This window comes from Rhododendron vialii, chromosome 1a, assembly GCF_030253575.1.
Source record: "Rhododendron vialii isolate Sample 1 chromosome 1a, ASM3025357v1".
NCBI classification, from domain to species: Eukaryota; Viridiplantae; Streptophyta; class Magnoliopsida; order Ericales; family Ericaceae; genus Rhododendron; species Rhododendron vialii.
Genome location: NC_080557.1, coordinates 48,055,808 through 48,073,308, shown reverse-complemented (window position 1 = coordinate 48,073,308; position 17,501 = coordinate 48,055,808). Strand labels below are relative to the sequence as shown.

General features: G+C 39.0%; 3 protein-coding genes and 1 non-coding gene across 8 annotated transcripts; 1 reads left to right on the top strand and 3 right to left on the bottom strand.

The window, feature by feature from the left end:
* Positions 1–18: 18 nt before the first annotated feature.
* TRNAG-CCC (transfer RNA glycine (anticodon CCC)) lies at positions 19–89 on the top strand. Its single transcript has one exon. It is a non-coding gene; the product is annotated as a tRNA-Gly (tRNA).
* A 517-nt stretch (positions 90–606) lies between these two features.
* LOC131298385 (protein SRC2 homolog) lies at positions 607–2,433 on the bottom strand. Of its 2 annotated transcripts, none has more exons than XM_058323823.1 (2): positions 2,004–2,433; positions 607–1,181 (listed from the first exon to the last, which is right to left on the bottom strand). In XM_058323823.1, the coding sequence occupies exons 1-2, from the start codon at positions 2,431–2,433 to the stop codon at positions 862–864; spliced, it is 750 nt and encodes a 249-aa protein (XP_058179806.1). In that variant the 3' UTR covers positions 607–861. The 2 variants fall into 2 exon arrangements, with proteins under 2 accessions (XP_058179806.1, XP_058179812.1); XM_058323829.1 differs by having other exon boundaries at positions 2,055–2,433.
* Positions 607–9,964, bottom strand: LOC131298343 (uncharacterized). Of its 2 annotated transcripts, none has more exons than XM_058323751.1 (14): positions 9,759–9,964; positions 9,633–9,663; positions 9,395–9,462; positions 8,862–8,901; positions 8,465–8,514; positions 8,052–8,180; positions 7,718–7,877; positions 7,000–7,211; positions 6,783–6,923; positions 6,553–6,677; positions 6,333–6,430; positions 4,016–4,107; positions 3,261–3,394; positions 607–3,074 (listed from the first exon to the last, which is right to left on the bottom strand). In XM_058323751.1, the coding sequence occupies exons 1-14, from the start codon at positions 9,927–9,929 to the stop codon at positions 3,008–3,010; spliced, it is 1,518 nt and encodes a 505-aa protein (XP_058179734.1). In that variant the 5' UTR covers positions 9,930–9,964; the 3' UTR covers positions 607–3,007. The 2 variants fall into 2 exon arrangements, with proteins under 2 accessions (XP_058179734.1, XP_058179744.1); XM_058323761.1 differs by having other exon boundaries at positions 2,983–3,074; positions 3,261–3,385.
* A 3,075-nt stretch (positions 9,965–13,039) lies between these two features.
* LOC131298360 (uncharacterized) lies at positions 13,040–16,753 on the bottom strand. 3 transcript variants are annotated; one of them, XM_058323802.1, is made up of 5 exons: positions 16,258–16,752; positions 16,141–16,221; positions 15,818–15,970; positions 15,518–15,717; positions 13,040–13,237 (listed from the first exon to the last, which is right to left on the bottom strand). In XM_058323802.1, exons 1-4 carry the CDS (start codon positions 16,645–16,647, stop codon positions 15,535–15,537), a joined length of 807 nt encoding a protein of 268 aa, XP_058179785.1. In that variant the 5' UTR covers positions 16,648–16,752; the 3' UTR covers positions 13,040–13,237; positions 15,518–15,534. The 3 variants fall into 3 exon arrangements, with proteins under 3 accessions (XP_058179785.1, XP_058179768.1, XP_058179777.1); XM_058323785.1 differs by having other exon boundaries at positions 16,120–16,753; XM_058323794.1 differs by having other exon boundaries at positions 16,141–16,751.
* Between the last annotated feature and the right edge of the window lie 748 nt (positions 16,754–17,501).

Here is a 17,501-nt window from a genome sequence, read left to right as displayed (position 1 = left end):
AGGAAAATTGTACATCAAGCGCATCTAGTGTAGTGGTATCATAGTACCCTCCCACGGTACTGACCGGGGTTCGATTCCCCGGATGCGCATCTTTCTTACCTTCTTGTGTTTTCTTTTTGTTTCTTCTGTTCCGATTCTGGCTTCCTCCCGCAGTGAGTCCCACATTCTAAATTCGCTCATGGTCGTTGTTCAATCATCGACTGCGTAATTTAATTGTGCCAGAGAGCGTTGACTCTCTCTCTCTCTCTCTCTCTCTCTCTCTCTCTCAATAGTGAAATCACATTCAAGTATGTAAGTTTTGGAGGGTGGCTTGAACGTCAATTTCAAAACCCCGATTACAATACAAAAGCCTCTTTCTTAAGTTGTGCCAGCAACTTGTGATTATAATCTGTACAATCTTTTGCAAGAAACATGTGAAAAAACAGAGTGCAAGGCTTGAAACAAACTGTGAGAATAGCTGTGTGCAAGGAACTGGGAGAACCACGAAAACAGAGAGAAGAACTATAGTTTTTGTGCTAGCTTGTTTCATTTTTATTTTGTGTTCTTTCACTTCCCTATTATAAGTGATGAGAACCCTCTGTTCACAATTTTGCTACAAAAGAAATATGAGAACAAACCATGAATTTTCTTTTGAAAAATGAAAAAAAAAGTTGTGTTTTCGTTCTTCTGTACATTTACAAATTCAATAACCAAGCACAGCGTTTCTGTTTCAATCAAATCTACTAGCCCAAAAAGACGGCACAAGAACTCATAAAATGCCAACATTCTTGAAATTTTGAACAAACAAAAATAGAAATAAAGAACCAGAAAACTAGCCAGACCAACAATCCGCAATCAAAACCAGCATCACAGGCACCAGCTTCAGTTACCCAAATTCTCTCCTATCACCATCGCACCAATGAGTGCACCTACCAACCCTGCACTCTGCGCATAATGGTTTCTCCTTGGTGGGTGTTGCTGCTGTTGCACTGGGGGATACCCATATCCTGGTTCCATAGGTGGATATCCGGTGCCTAGTGGTGGCGGTGGCGGGTACCCAGGATACCCATATTGTCCCATTGCTGGAGGAGGGTACCCTGCTGGTAGCTGGAATGGCAATCCAGGAGGGTTCCCTGCTGGGAAGGCTGGTGGAGTGTTCGGATCCGGTACATTCACTGGTGGAGGATGAATCGAGCTAGTTCCTGCATATAGACAGGGCGTCCATTACTAGAAAGTGATTTACAAACAGGGGCTTCAAAATAATCTTCCTTTCTTTCCCACATGACGAGATGACTTGTATATAAAACTATTGTCTTCTGGAATTCTTGTAAAGAAGAGTCCCTAACGGGAATGCAACTAGTTTAAAAGAGGGAAAAAAAGTAACGTCTAACATTTTCATTAATTTTATTCAAAAGGAATCTGATTTGCAGTACTACATCATTTGTATTGGAGATGTAGCCGTCGAAATTAAATAACAAAAAGCAACTATACCGGTAACTTGGCTTCTAAATTTAGGAAAGGGATGCTCTCTAGTCCATTTGACAATTTAGTTTGCCCATTTTGGGTCTTTGCCAAATCAGTTACTCCTACTTTTAAAATTCATCGAGAACATTGACCATGCCAAGTATCACGTTGGATAGATCTGTTATGATTTTGAAACACATTCATCTTCTTGAGATAAATGGGCTTCCAATGCGGTGTTGTAATATTTTTTTCTCAAGATAAATGCTTTCTGAAACCATATAATCGGTATATGATCAACATGATTTTTGATGTGATCGATGTTATCAACAAGCTCTAAAAGGTTTAATGGTTTTCTGGGCCACGGAAGGACTCACAAATAGGCAAACTAGATTGTGTAGTTCATTTTCATGGACTTGAGATGATCCGTTTCCGTGAATTTAATCTTGAACATAACTTTGTTAGTTGACTATCTATGGAGAATAATGAAATTGTAATAGTTTTGGAATTGAGAATTACAAGTGTTTTAGTGCGCGATGAAATTCCACGTTGTGTAGTATTACCTGCGCCAGTTCTATATACGGGTCCAAATTTGAATGAGAACTTCAGTGTACCTTCGTCCTTGCCGGAGGGATTCCTCACCGGATACTCAGCAAGGACGGCAGGCTTGTCGTCTCCGGCAGCATTGCCAAGGAGCTCTTTGACGGGCACGTGGACTTCCCCGATATCTTTGTCTGCAAGGAGAGTTCGCTCATGCCGAAGCTGAAAGACAAGGTTCAGAGAGTTCGCCTGAATCGCCGTTTCATCAACGGTGAATTTCATGGTGAAGTCCCAAGATGGATGGGACCCACCATCCTTGTCAACTGGTGTTTTATGGGTCCACGGATCGCCGGAGATCGTGGAGATCACGTAGACATCCATTTTGGATAAGTGGCCAATATCTTTGAGACCTTTGGCTGAGATTATGGTTACCTCCAATGGTCTGTACTCCATTTTACGTCTTTTTTTCTGCTTAGAGTGAGTGATTCTTCATTCATCACACTGTTGTTGTTTTATAAGTGAACAATGAGGGGTTGACTCTTAGAGAGTTGACTTTTGAGGCACATGGGGCATGGGGGACAGAGTTTTGAACGGCAGCTTTCACGTCTATAGACAGGAGCAATTATTCAGTTCCAAGGGTGTTAATGACCCAAACAATCTGGATCATTCAGAGAAGTTATTTTAATATTATGAAGTCCAAGCGATTTCTATGGTTTGTCCCCTTGGTCCATATCACACACTAGCTATTTCTGTGAATAATTACTATTCCCACAATCATAGAAACTGCTCAATCAGTCAATGACCCAAATTCTGAACCACCACAGTCAAACTTCTATGGTCAGCTTCCAAACAACACAAATCATTTAACTCATCCCTTAAGCCAGTTGAAACATTGTTCATGCGGAAGGAAAACTGAGATTGACCAAACAAAACTATTCATGAGTGATGGGGGATGTACACAAAGATCATGCTTAAGACAGAACATATCTTCCTCAAACGTACCTTTCTAGATGTGAAGCCAAATTGATCAATTTAAAATCTGAGAGAAATATGCCGACAGAATGATAACCTCGTCTTTTCCCAAGACTTCATTCCTGTAGAGAACATTGCCAGCAGACATGATACTATGTACTAGTGGTTTGACAGGTCACAGGGGCCATAACTTGCTCACTAAATACACAACCCCTTTTCAAACAATTCGTTAACATGAGAATCTGGTTTATGTCTGATAAAGATCTTTGAAGATTAAAGCCAGACAAAAGATATAAATACAACCGTACCATGGAGAGTGAATACATATCAAGTTTCCAACTTCAAGTTCAACATCTTCGCATACTCTTGAGCTAAAGATGATGATTAAAGTCCTCCTTTGACCTCCCTTTGCCATTTGGAGGCTCTCTGTCAACTGGAAACCCTAAGAAGCAAAACATGAAAACTTATCGTCCTTCTAGCACTATCATAGACAGAAGTGCATAGAATTTGTGAATATCGCACAATTGCATCAATTTCACCACAAATTAACAACAGTAGCTATCTCTCCATCTATTTCATATTCTTCATGATTCATATGAGAGAGAGTTTTGCACAGTTAGAAGTGGATTGCAGCCTGCAGGTTAATTTCACAGCAGACAGGTTACAATGTGGTATACAAAGTTGCAGTCACTTAACGTTAGGGACTAGGGAGTACATCATGATTCTGCTCACTTACTTATCGGAGAGACTGGAATTGTCCTTTGCATATTATGATTCACGTGAAAGTATATTCTATTAAGCTCCAAAGTCAACATCATTATTTCATAAGTACATTGGTTCCGACGTCATGGGACTATTGCAATCAATGACTAAAACATCTCCAACAGAGCAAACTATAACTTCACAAGCATGTCAAAAGTCAAAACTAGAGTTGATTTTAATTTCATAAGACAGTTTAGAAATCTGACTCCAACTTTTTTAGTTTGCACAGTTGCACCCAATTTGCAGGAGGACCTTATGCAGCATCTTCATTGAACGTGTTTAAATGTAAGTGCAGATAAACCTCATTGTCTCGCCTGAGTAAGCAGCAACAAACAGTAAGCTTTGCTTCCAGACACCTTGATAGGATTTCCACATCAAAGCAGGTAGCTTCATCTGAAAAAAATAATTTAAGACTTAAAAAGACAAGTAATGCAAACGCGTATACTCCAATTAGTTTATGAAAAGTTGTGTTGTTTCCTTGTACAGACTACTCTATGTATGTGTGGGCACACGCCCCAAAATTTTCAGTTTCCGTCTTAAAAAAATCGGGCGCGCCCTTTTGGGAAGCGCGGCGAAATGCTTACAATTCAAAGTCGCCACTCGGGTTTTGCGGTGAAGCACCCAAGGAACCGAACTTGAAACACTTGCTACATGTTTGATTTGAAAAAGGCTTGTAGACTGGACCGTCGTCACCTTCGATATCTAAGGTTCGGGAGCCAGGTTACGAGAGGGGAAGGGTTTTATGGCACGCTTCTCGCCCGATCCGAAAATCGGTCTCTACTCGGCATCTTGTAAAACATTTGCATTTTTCTCTCAATAATCATTTTTAGCCAGTTAGGGCGGGGGAATAGTTAAAGGGGAGTAAAACTGTAACAATTTGCATTTATGTGACAAAAGATGGTGTATATTTGATCTAAACAGGTATAATAGATTGAGAACAAGCACCTGTGAACATTTTTAAACAAACTGGAGCACGCTGTCCCAGAATGAAGCACGCAAAGGGAGACTATATGCACTAGCCGGGCCACTGCATATAGGGCCTACTTGCGTGCGCCATCGGTGTACTGGCGTGCTCCGGAAAATCTAAACTCACAGCTCTTTTTCTTAACCCTCTGGGCTCTGGAAGGACCAGTACACACCCAAGACAAATCACGCAGTTAGTATAGCAGAATAAATGCAGTTACAGGCATCAGAGATGGCTTTAGAGCAGTAAAATAAACAGAACGCCCCATAAACAGTGTGGGGTACATAAACGGAGGCCAAGACGCGAATGTCATGCAAGGGCCAGCCACTGGACCCATTGAAACTGTCGTACGCCGGTCCAAAGACCCCATACGCCAGTTACACTATGTGGTCAGTGCTTGGCTTTGCATGATCTGGGTTCTGGAACACGACCAGAAGGATCCCAGAGGCCCTCTAAAATAGAAATAACAGATAAGCAACTACACAGTTCTAAGATACAGAAAAACGGTAAATTGGTTCTTAGCATGCATAAAGGTGATAAGATGGAAGAAAAACAGAAAGATTGATGTCCAATGATCCCCACGCCAGTGGTGCACATACAGCCATTACTGGCGTACGGTTTGTTAGTGCTGGCGTGCGCCATTGCTCATTTCATACGGCTGTTAATATTTTGCCAGCTTGAGGCCAGGATTGGTATTGATTACCAACTTGGACCTCACTAGCTCCCCTCAGGGCTCAGAACAGAAAGGATCACAAAGGTGGTATACCTTTGGTTTCAGTTGATGATGGGTTTGAGCTTGGAACTTGAGGCTTGACGAATGGATGGTGAATGTTTAGGAGTGAGGGATGTGGGAAGGACTCTCTTGCTTACTCTTCCAAAAGGGTGGTGGAGAAAAGAAAGTAAGAAAGCCAAGAGGGAGAAAAAGAAACTTGGAGAGTCTTAATGTGTGTAACCTCTTGCAAATGAATGCAAAGAGGTGTATTTATAGCCAAAGGGGTGACTAAGAGAGGAGTAATCAGTTGGGTTAGGGGGCTGGTTGAGTTAGGAAGAGAGCCTCCCATGCATTAAATGCAAGGGACTAGGTGATGGGAGATGTAGGAGAGAAGGGGGAATGCCTCTGCAGAGTATAATCATCAGGGGATTGTAGACTACGTCAGGGTGGCCACAAAAGTCTCGAGCACTTGGTTGAATAGTGATGTTTGACCGACTTTTGACTGGCGTTTCCGATATTGTACCTGCGTGCGCCGGTGGCAATTGAGTCAACGGCCGATGACTGACACATGGCAGTCGACCGGCGCACGCCAGCACAATACTGGCGTAAGCAATTATGGTTTTGCTGAGGCCATTTGGTTCTGGCTTGAAGGGTCTTGGACAAGGCTCGACATAGGTTTGAATGAGGTTCAGGACGCTCAAAGCTCAAACACACCATTAGCCTCGGGGTGTTCTTGATCGTAATCATCATTGGGGAATCAAAATCCGTAAGTAAACTGTTCCGGACAGTCCAAAATAGGGTGTCTACAGTATGATATACATGTTTGTCTTTAAACGTGCATGGTTTCTACGTTTCCATTAACAAAACAAGGGTTATGACAACGACAGAAGAACTCTTTGAACAATGGGAAAATATTAATAATGATTGCGGTAAGGCAATTACCTTTCAAATTAGCCCCAATCTCTAACTTTTTCATAAAATCCACCTCTGTTTTCTTTTCCCTCTGCATTACGCGCTGCAACTTTCCAAATAGTCCAAGGCTGCAGATTTCCACAGCATTAAGGTAAAAAAGGGTTCGGTATATAATTTCTCACTTGGAATTTGCAACACTGATAACTAGAGCATGGTAGTAGCTGGCAGCATCTAGTCTCTCATTACTCACCCATGCAATGGCAAATGGAGCCCCTCTTCATTTGCAGAAGCAGCACCAAAAGCTTCTTGAAATTTATCACTCATTGCCTTCTGTACAGAGTCGGGGATGATAAGCCCCAAATTTTGTGCATTATCCTGGTGTAAGCATTCAATAGCAGAGTAAGTGAAACCATTATGGTGTTACCCTGTGAAAATGTAATTTTCAATGAGGAAAAAAAACTCACAACAAATCATGACAACCTGAGGAGATACTCCGTCATCACTTGATGATTCAGTGTCTAAGTCCTCAGGAGGGATGTTGTTGTCCATATCTATCTTGCCCGACAGAGATACACTTCTCTCATCAACCAGCTGCATCCTTTGTGCTTCCATACTCTTGTACTGGAGAATAATAAAAAGTGAACGTGTGATTTGCGAATTGTGAAAATGGATGGGGTGGAAGAGGAAGAGAACTAACCATTTTAGAATTTGTCTTTTCCTGATAGCTATCCAAAAGCTCGGCCATTGAATTGGTTGTTGTGCTTTTGTCAACAGCTTCTAATCCTTGTAGCAACGGGAGAAACTTGGATGATATGCTAACCTCAGGATTGCTACTAACTGGCAAAGGCATATCTTCTTTGTGAGACTGGAAATGAAACAAAAACTTGGATTTGGATTTGCCTTGGCCACCTGCAGCAGTTTTATTTTCAGGCTGAGGAACACTACAAATTTCTGGAAGACAAACCATGGAGTTGCAGCTAAAGGGGTGACTTTATAGAGATGCAATGAAGCTTTTGTTTGGCTACCAACACAGCATAACAGCCTCCCAAACAGTCACGCAACTAATAGAATCTACCCAGCTATATCAAACCAATAAAAGAATCCAACTTTCGTGTACTAAATATGTTGGAACTTTGGGTTATCTGCATGATATGGACTTCTGCCTTCCACAAAATCTGAATTTTCATGAACTTAAAAAAAAAGATATTTGGAATTACAAGCCCCAGAGCATGAATTCAACACCAGCTATACTTCAATGTTTCAAGAACGACATGCATTCAAATTTATCTTCCTTTCTGCTGATATTTGTTATAACTGCTGCTTCTTTTTTGCTATACATGGAGGACATTGACTCATAAAAGGTGCAAGTTAGTCACATTGAGGACTTTGAAGTATCTTCAAGTGAGGGATAATACCTTTAACATGTTTGTTCTCCTTCGAAGCGACTGCACGCAATGAAGAACACCTAGCATTCTCAGTTAAATGAGCCAGCGCCTCAGCTTCTTTAGTTACTACAGACCAGGGGCATAATCCCTTTTCCGTTTCCGGAAAACGAAGACCGGCTTCCTGTGGATTCTTGGATAGATAAAGTGGAATGTAAGTTATTTTCCTTAACAAAAACAGTCATTCTCATTTTTACCTTTTTACAAGGATAGAAAATCATCTTAAAGGAATTAAGAAGTAGGCTATCCATAGTTCAAGAAGATAAATCTATTTGCAGCCAGCCATAACTCAATATTTTCTCTGTACCTCATTATCAGAGAGAATTTCTTCCTCTGAGTTACATAGTGATGCCAACCTTGGAGAACTGATGAAGCCACCGTCGTCATGGAAGACAGGAAATTCAACCTCTTCGTCACTAAAGAAACCTGTTTGCCTCTGATCATGATAACGTCGTAAACTTGTCGTCAGAAGGTAACAAGCTACTACAATAAGGTAGTTCTAACTTCTTATATAAATAAATGCCACCATCCCATGGTGTTTGACGCCTTCTAACTCAAGTTCATCACATAATATATTGCAGCTGCGTCACAAAACTCAGATTTAAAAACGAAATCCATTGGACACCATTGTAATCCATAAAACTCAATTTCCACAGGTTTCTAAATAAGAGGTACATTTTACAGTTGCAAAATGGATCATAACTCTATTTACACACGTGCCTTGTTAGACACAGTCGATGTCTCTGTTCCATGATCACGTTCATGAGTATCTGCACGAGAGGCATGTCCATATTATGAACAAGGAACAAGGAGTGTTGAGACAATAAGAGATCAGTAGATTCAGTACTAACTGCACCTTTATTGTAATATACAACTATACGAGCAGCATATGCTTTTTGAGGGTTCATGGATATTTGAATTAGAAGTCCGCAAATAATAAAGTATTAGTTGCGAAGAGGCCTTTGGCCTAACAGCATCAGTAGTGCACTTAGGTGACAAGAGAAAGTAGTTGAACTCCTCTTTCAAGGTGCTAATCTAACTATTCTAACAATACTTACTTTCCCTGATCAAAAAAATAATAACAATAATAAAGTAGTAGACTCTATCAAAATATTACCTCTGAGTACCTCAAGCTGTGACTGAATTTGTATTTGTTCCTACAAGAAAGCACAAAGGAAAACAAATATGAATCCAAATTCCTTACAAACGAAGCAAAAAATTTGCAAGGCAATCCACACTATGAAGGTGATATGGAAATCGTCACGCTAATGGCAAGGTAAAGGCCACGTGCTTAAATAAAAAAAACAGGAAAATAAGAGCATTACAAAACTCACAAGTGCTTTCCCCCTAATTTGTCACGCAAATAAGACTATCTAAGTACTAAGGAAAAAGCTCAAGGTGCCATCATCAAGCAACTTGATATACTGAATTTTTGTAGTGATATTAATTGATCAGTAAATCTGTACAAAACTACAAGCTTTGAGCTTTGATTGCAGTTCTTACTCCTTATCTACGGTCAAGTTCAAAATCTTAGACAAGCAAGAAACAAATACCTTTCCAAATAAATAAAATTAGTTGAAGAAAACCATTCACTTAAAAACAGCAATCATATTCTGCTTGTTATAGTGCCCTATCACTATGAGTGCTGACCTTCCTTTCTTCAGTTCCGCACAACGCAATACAGTTTTCTGGCCAATCAGAAGCCAAATCTTCCTCTTCTGAAACATTAGACATAGACAACTGAAATCAACGACTAATTTTGAAAATTAGCACCATGATACAGGAGGTTGAAAAAATAAAGTTCCCGGATCAAAGTATGAGGTTTATAAACTTCAAAGAGACCAGAGGACTGAAGCGATAGGAAAGAAATTTAAAGAATAACAATCACCGGAAATACTCTGGTCGGAATCGTAATTTCCCTGCAAACAAGAGTGAAATTTAAATTCAACAAACGGCACTAAGGTATAGAAGAAGTTTCAGCATTTGGAAATCAAATTCTCCAAAATTTACTTACCGCGAAAGTGGTTTTCCGCCACATTTTGGTTTTCCGATAATCGGCGGGTACAGAACCTTTGCCCCAAGCCCTCGTCGACGGAGGCCTCCGACCAAGGGTACAAATTACTCCACTAAATGTGGTTTGGTTATGGGCTGGGCCTGGGAGAAAGTGAAATGAAATCTCTTTCATTCATCCTGATGGGCCCCACGTTTGGGCGCACTTTTTTTTTTAACAGCATTGTGCTAAAAAATTAAGGTGTGTTTGGTCGAAATAGATTTTTTCGGCATCTTTTTTTTTATTTTTATTTTGGAGATCTTTTATTTATAAGTTTTAGAGTAATCATTTGTTGAGGAATCAGAGAAGTAAAAAACTAATATGAATCGAAGCTGAAAAAAAGTCCAGATAAGAAGACTACTGATTCATAATTATTTCGTCTTACAGAAAGCTTCTAATGAGGGATCCCTTAACTTGCTAAGTTGCGGACCTTCCCTTTTTCGATCAAGTTTTGATAATTTGAGCCGCTCAATGTATCCAGAAAGTGATTTTAAGGGTCCCCTGCGAAAAATCAGCAAAAAATATGACCTGGAAAGGCTTGATTGAGCAGTTTTTTATTGAATCATTCAATGAAAACTGCTCGGATGAAGCACTTTCCGGTCATATTTTTTGTTTTTTTCTAATTGAAATTTTTAAAATCACGTTTTGATCACACTGAACGGTTCGGATTATTGAAATTTCATCAGGAAAAGGGAAGTCCGCATTTTAACAAAATGAGGGATCCCACATTAGAAGAGGACTGTTTCGTCTTAAGTAATATTTTATTATTTTTTATATTTTGTAGCAAAACTTTTTTAGATTCATCTCATCATGCTGAATTATTATCCAAAAACTTCAGCAAATTCGAAAAAAATGAAGAAGAAATAGGCGAACAAAAACTACTGAATAAAAAATCTAGGCCGAAGTGGTTATAAATTTCAATCAATACTTACGCTCCTCTTTATCTCTGTCTATCGGTCTGTCTAAAATTAGTTTAAGGTTTAGTTCAATTGCTAGTAGTATTATCCTTGATCGTAATTTGAATTTCGTCTAGATCTACGAGAATGGGGTCTTTGAGGAAGGAGGAGCCATCGGTTAAAAAATGAGGGAGGAGATAGCGAAACGCGCACAAGCAAAGCTCAAGAGATGGGAACGCCTGGCACGCCAATGGAACTTAGCAACAAAGTCGTATGTACAAGCCTTGGTAACCCTTAGGATTAAACTTAATTCGAAATTGTAGTGTTTACTATGAACAAATTAAAACGGTAAGATTTTTTAATTTCTAAGGTAAACCTTGGGGTTTTATATGTAATTAATCACAATTTTCTTATGGTATATTATAAATTGAAAAGAGATGTTCTTCGCCACAACTCACAAGTGTCTCAAATGTGTTCCTTGTTTAAATTTTAGTGTAATAGCTTGTTCCAGTGTGTCAATGTCTAATCGCATGACAACCACTCAAATGCATCGGGGCTTCCCCGTTGTCAGGAATGGAGCTAGAGAGGGGCCAGTAGGGGCGGTCACTCTTGCGAAAAGAAAAAAAAAACTTTACTTATTATATGTAAAATAAAAAATTTCTATGAAGGTATAGAGGTTTGCCCCCCTCTAGTATTTTGGGGGAAAATAATCAAATGGTAGTAAGTAGTTAGTAACTTTTGAAATGCAAGAATACCAATATTAATTTGTAAACGCTACGGGATAAATAAAACAAAACATAGTAAGGGTTAACATAGTGAGTATTCAAATATTTAACTCCCAGTTTTTACCCACAAAAATCCCTAATCGTTAAGAGGGTTTCATTCGCCGGACATTTTTTTTCTCTCTGCCTAAAAAATCTTCATGCCACACAAGACCTCTCTCTCCCTCTTTCTTGACACAAGAATCCTACTTCGTCAAAACTTTAAAGACAGTTTCAAGAAAATAAGAACACAGGAGAAGCAATTTTGAGAACTCTAAGTAATCTTGGTGAAATCTAAATTGTAATTATGAAATGAGTGAATACTAGACTCCACAACACGATGGGGATGAACTTTGGCAAGTTTCTAAATCACTTACATGGAGAGGGATAATGCGAAAATGTTTGATGCCGATTTTATCATCGAAATTTTTAATGATATGAATGAGCAGAATGCAATTGAAGTTGCCTCGTTTTACTAGATAAGCTGAGGTAAGTCATTAATACTTTTGCAATATATATCAACTTCCGTGGTGGTACTATTGATAACGATTATCATTTTGTTGTCAGTAGTAATCTTAGCTTTATCACTTTGGATTTTTGTGTTCCATTGTTTGGGAGGGGGGAAACATGCTGATAGAACTTCCCAGGGAGTAGCTCTTTACGTAGGCAATGTACAATCAATTTATTTTATATGCTTGCCGTTTTATCTTTTTTAATGTTGTTTGATTTTTTATCTTGAAGATATGGTGCAAAGGTCGTCGCCGCAGCAAGCATCCCGCATAGGCACAATACGTTTAAGACTGTCACGCCACGATACATGCACAACACGAGCACGAAAAGAGCACGGGCATGACACAACATGATTAAAAATTTAAATATATAAAATAATTAATCACAAAAGTAGATGTAAGCTACGTGTACACTCTTTGTCATATAATTGATGTGTCACAATGTTGATGATTACAAATAAAAAAGTATTACATTTTTTAATTTGCAATTGATTGTCGATTGATAGTTGAATAGGAGCTAACTTAGTTAAAATGTACTCAAACTATAGTGATGCAACTCTTACCTATTTACATTCATTGTATTACGAAATTGTAATTTTTCATAATATTTCGTAATTTTTCAGTTTAATTGTTTTGTTTTAGTATTTTTATGCAGAATTGGTCGCATATTTTATTTAAATTCTTTTGGGAGCATAATTTATGAAAAGCATAATTAAGTATGGAGTAGTCATGTTGCTAATTTTTACATTTTTGAGTTTTACCGTATTCACGTTGTTATGCACGTTTCTTTTTCTTTCTTTCTTTTTTTTGTCTCGCATACATGGTCGCCCCTGTGTAGTGAAATTCCTGGCTCCGTCCCTGCTTGTTGTCTCATGGCATGACGGGTTAGCCCATAATGCCATCTGCATAACTTCACAATAAGATATCTCTCGTATACTTCATAATAAAATGTTCAAAAGCCCATTCAACCAATTATCCTCTTTTAAGTTGTGTATCTACACATGTAACACGCCTGCCAAATACTATAGCATTATATTCTAATCACACAGTCCGTGAACTCAAGATACTTATCCTATAAAGGAGTACTCTTGGCATATGCATAATAGTTCACCATTAGTTTGAAAGGACCATCCACATAAACTTGATAACCATCCACATTTTAAATCCAAAGGTAAGGATCAAGAATATACATTTCACACGAGTACCATCAAGATAAACCTAAAAACTCCACCAGCATCCTGTTAAATCTCCCCATATCCTGTTAATCTCCCCATAACCTGCAAGTAGCACGAGAGAACAAAAGGTCAACAAACAATACATATATATAGAACTTGTATGCAACATTGCAATCAATACATACGCAAAGCTAGGGTGCATTTGTCCTCGGACAAAAGCCAGCAACCATGAAAAGGGGTAACTTAATTGAGTAAACTGGTGCACGGAACAATAGATGTCGTAATAGCCATGTAAACGAAGAGCAATTAGGAAACCAGTTTTAGTCACTTTTAGAGAATGAACCATCCTTTTGGAACTATAACAAATAAAAGTAGTTTTCTCAATAGTCTGCAAAGGCAATGTGTTAACAATGGGTAATATGAAATTGAATGAGGTGGGAGAAAATGGTTGAGCGCATAGAGGGTACCCAGCATGACCTTGTGAAATGCCGATGCCTAATATAAACCTTTATGGATATGTTATGCTTTATGAAGTACCCATGCTTGGTATATATAGTAGATGCCTCCCAGGGTTTCAGATCATTGCCTAGCAATTGTAAGTTGTAACAAGATTGGAAGGATATGCATTTAAGGAACAAGTTTTATATGCTCTCCAACTTAGGGATATCATGTATCATAATACATCTAAAAAATTTGGAAACTCGGGGACAACTTGAAAAGCGCCTTCGAAGATAATGAGATGCTCCAGTTAGCAATGCACAACTAACCTCAAGGGCTAGTAAATGTGGGAAGGCAGTTTTGTCACTCAAAATGTTCCTTCCGTTGGAACAATAATAACTGATACTGACAATAAGCAAATAGTTGCAATAGGTTGGCCCCTTAGAGCATGTACATCAAGCCTAGCAAAATTACCTATCCAAAAAGGTGCTTTTATGTTTTCCCGATTCACTTTTTCCTTTAACTCTACACCAAACTCTCTATCATAGAAGTTCAAACAAAAAAACTTTGTCATAAAATTTACCCAGAAACTCCAACAGATCAACGGACGAAAAGTGGAGAGCCGGAGATCAACCCACATCCCAGACTTCCTTCGTCGTCGATCGTCGGAGCTAGCCCAAGGAATAGTTCGTTGCAGAGATGAAGAACCAGAGAAATACTCCAACGAGATCAATGGACGTCGATCGTTTCGCAGATCTGTCCGTTGTTGCTCTCCCCGTTGACGTCGATCCTTCTCCCCGTTGCTGCTCTCCCCTTTCTCTTTCCCCAATCAAACCCTCTCCGCCGCTGCCCAATTCTTACTCCGCCGCTTGTCTACTACTGAGCACGGCCACAACATACTTGGAATCGAGCCGATGAGGATTGGAGAGGGTCAGATGTGGTCTAGAGTCTGGACCATGAAGACCGTATGAGGAAGGAGAGGGAAAAAATAATATTTTATTGGATACCTTGTGAACAGTAGATCGGTATATCTGGAGAGGTTTTTGGGTTGAGGTAAAATTGCTTCTTGTTTACCTAGGCTACTGTAAGCTGTTTTGGTACCTTTAATTAGCTAAAATAGCTAAAAAGGCGATTTTTGCTATTCTCATGTACATGCTCTTACAAACCAAAGTCCTCATGCACCTACCCCTCTCTACATGTAGCACAGTCAATCCTAGTCCTTTCACCAAGAATAACATGATGCGACATAATACCACATATCTAAAGCTCTTAGAATTGCGCACACAAATGGTTGCAAAAAGTCTAAGTACAAAGAAAACAAACCCTTGTACAATAATCAACCAATAGTGAAAGCATCTTCCGTGACATCTTCGTACCATTTACTTAAAATCAGTACACAACATTTTTCTGTTTTCCTCAGAAGCACATAAGTTTCAATAGCAACACAGGAATTATGACCCCAAAACTAGTAAGAAGACCCAAGTGAACAGATTCATAAACTGAAAAGAAAACCCAATTGATCCAATTCATAAACTTTTATTGAATAACAATTAACAACCCATTAATGAAGAGATGTGAAAAGATTAGACAGGGCAAAAGCAACTATGTTAAAACAGTAATCTTTTCAATACAACATTAAGCCCTTAAACTAAATTTTGTTGTATGGTACCTGGGAAAAAATAATCTAGGGTTTATTCAACTTGCAATAAGGCAGCGGGGTACATTCAAGCGCATAACAACAAGACCACATATAGACCCAACAATAACTTTGCAAGGATGAAAAGGAAAGGGGAAGTCATATTTTACAAAACCATGGGATCCATCCATCCAAACCAGGAGAAGTGCACTGAGTATAAAAATATAAATAGAAGGTAGAGTAGTACATAAAGCCATCAGCAAAACAACACCACAAACAGAAACAAATAATTTGGGAAAAAATATTACCCTCCGAGTAGTTTGAATTATGTAACACGCTTGCAAAGCTTGACATCTCCCTCATCATACTGATTAGTATGCACGACAGCTTGGAAGTTCTTAGGGCGAAAACCAGGCATATGCTTGCTCTGAAAGGTAACATACCAGAGCCGACAACTATAAGTAGTGACGTTCGCCTTGAGAAACTTCCCAAACTCGAACTTGGTTTTCTACAATACAAGTAAAGAAAGAAGTCAAACACAACACAAATAAAGATGAGTAAACAAGAGGGGAGGGGCCGGGGTCTTAATGAAACCTAAGCGCACATACGTTATCCTTGTTGTACTTGTCAAGAGCTAACTTGGAATACTTTTCGACCTTTTTCAATCTGATATCTGCGTGCGGCCTGCCGAAGACTTTATACGGCGAAATGGGTGTCAGCCGAGGATCAACATTATCGGGAACATCCCCGACATCAAAGCCCTGTATGTATATGCAGCTCTACTATCAGCATTAAACTACATGTACATACATAAATATACAACAAAGCGGAGAGGAAAGAAGATGGAGTAATTCATTTAGATACTAAAAGTTGAATACAGAACGATAGATCAAATAGAGTTGATAAGTACCATACAATCATACATACATACCCCGCTCTCTTTGAGCCTCCTTTTGTAAGCCCACCTCTCTTGGTATGAAAATCGGGGTCTTTCTTCCGGCGTCTTCCTCTTCTTCTTCGGTTTTCCTTCTTCTTCTTGTTGATCAACATCGCTGGACGACTTTGCTTCCAAGTCCCGTTGGCGTGCTGAGAGTTGCCATCTCTTAATCAATTCTCGTGCTTCATTCGCTACCTCCTCCCTCCCTTTTTGAACAGAAGATAGCTCATCCTCTCCTTTTTCAACAGATATCTCCTCCTTCATCTTCTTCTGTTTTTTTCCCTTTGGTCGCTGTTGCTGTTGCTGGTTATTATTAACATCGCTGGACGACTCTTCTAACTTCCGTTTGAATGCCGAACGAGTGATCATGCGTCCTGACATCTTAGGTTTCGCTTCTTCTCGATGTTCCTCCTCGACTTCCTCTTTCTTCACGGACACCGTTCTCTCTTTCTTCACCGGCGCCATGCTCTCCTCAACTTCCTCCTTCTTCACCGATGCCATTCTCTATCCGACTATCCCTGTCTGTCGGTACCCAAAAATCTCTCCTCTTGTTGCCCCTCTCAGGCTTTTTTTCTGTTTCTACCCTCTATTTCTCGATCGTTCGAGGTAAACTAATAGTAGTATAATTGGACACGAGATAAACAGAAATTTTATAAACAAATCAAATAAACAAGTTAAGCCAATACCCATTTATTCTTACGTGCCTTTTAGGTCTTTAAGGCCTAGTTTGGCATTATGGGTTAAATGGCTTTTTTTGTTGTTGTTATTATTCAATTTTTTTTGCATTTCTTCGTTTTTCATCCATTTTTTTTAGGATTATTGCTTCGTTATGACAAGAAGAATCTATAAAGTAAAAAATTACTATTGAAAATTAATTTTTTTTGAATAAAGACGAAAAAATTATTTTATTGGCTTATTTTTGTCTTTATTAAAAAAAAAATTTGCATTCCTATTATAATTTTTTACTTTTTAGATTTCTCTCGTTATAACTTATAACGAAGCAATAAAGAAAAATTCGTTGTTGATTTCTCCATTCAAAGTATATTCTCAAAGTTTTGGTTCTTAAGAGCGCTCCGTAAGAATTTGTTGCTGCAAGTCAGACCCACATTGTTCATGTTGGGAAAGAAACGGAATTTATAGCTTCTTCAAGTGGAATTCAATGGCAAAAGCAAAAGTCAAAACTAGAAGAAAAAATGGTCATGCTAACAAAAGAAAAAAACATCTTGCTAACAGCCACTCATGACTCCAGGGAAGTACCAAAATCAATTCCATATAAATATTGATTTTGGCATTCTCCAAATTGATTTTGGCACTTCCCTTTGGCCCCGTTCAGTTGTCAGGAAATGATGGGAAAA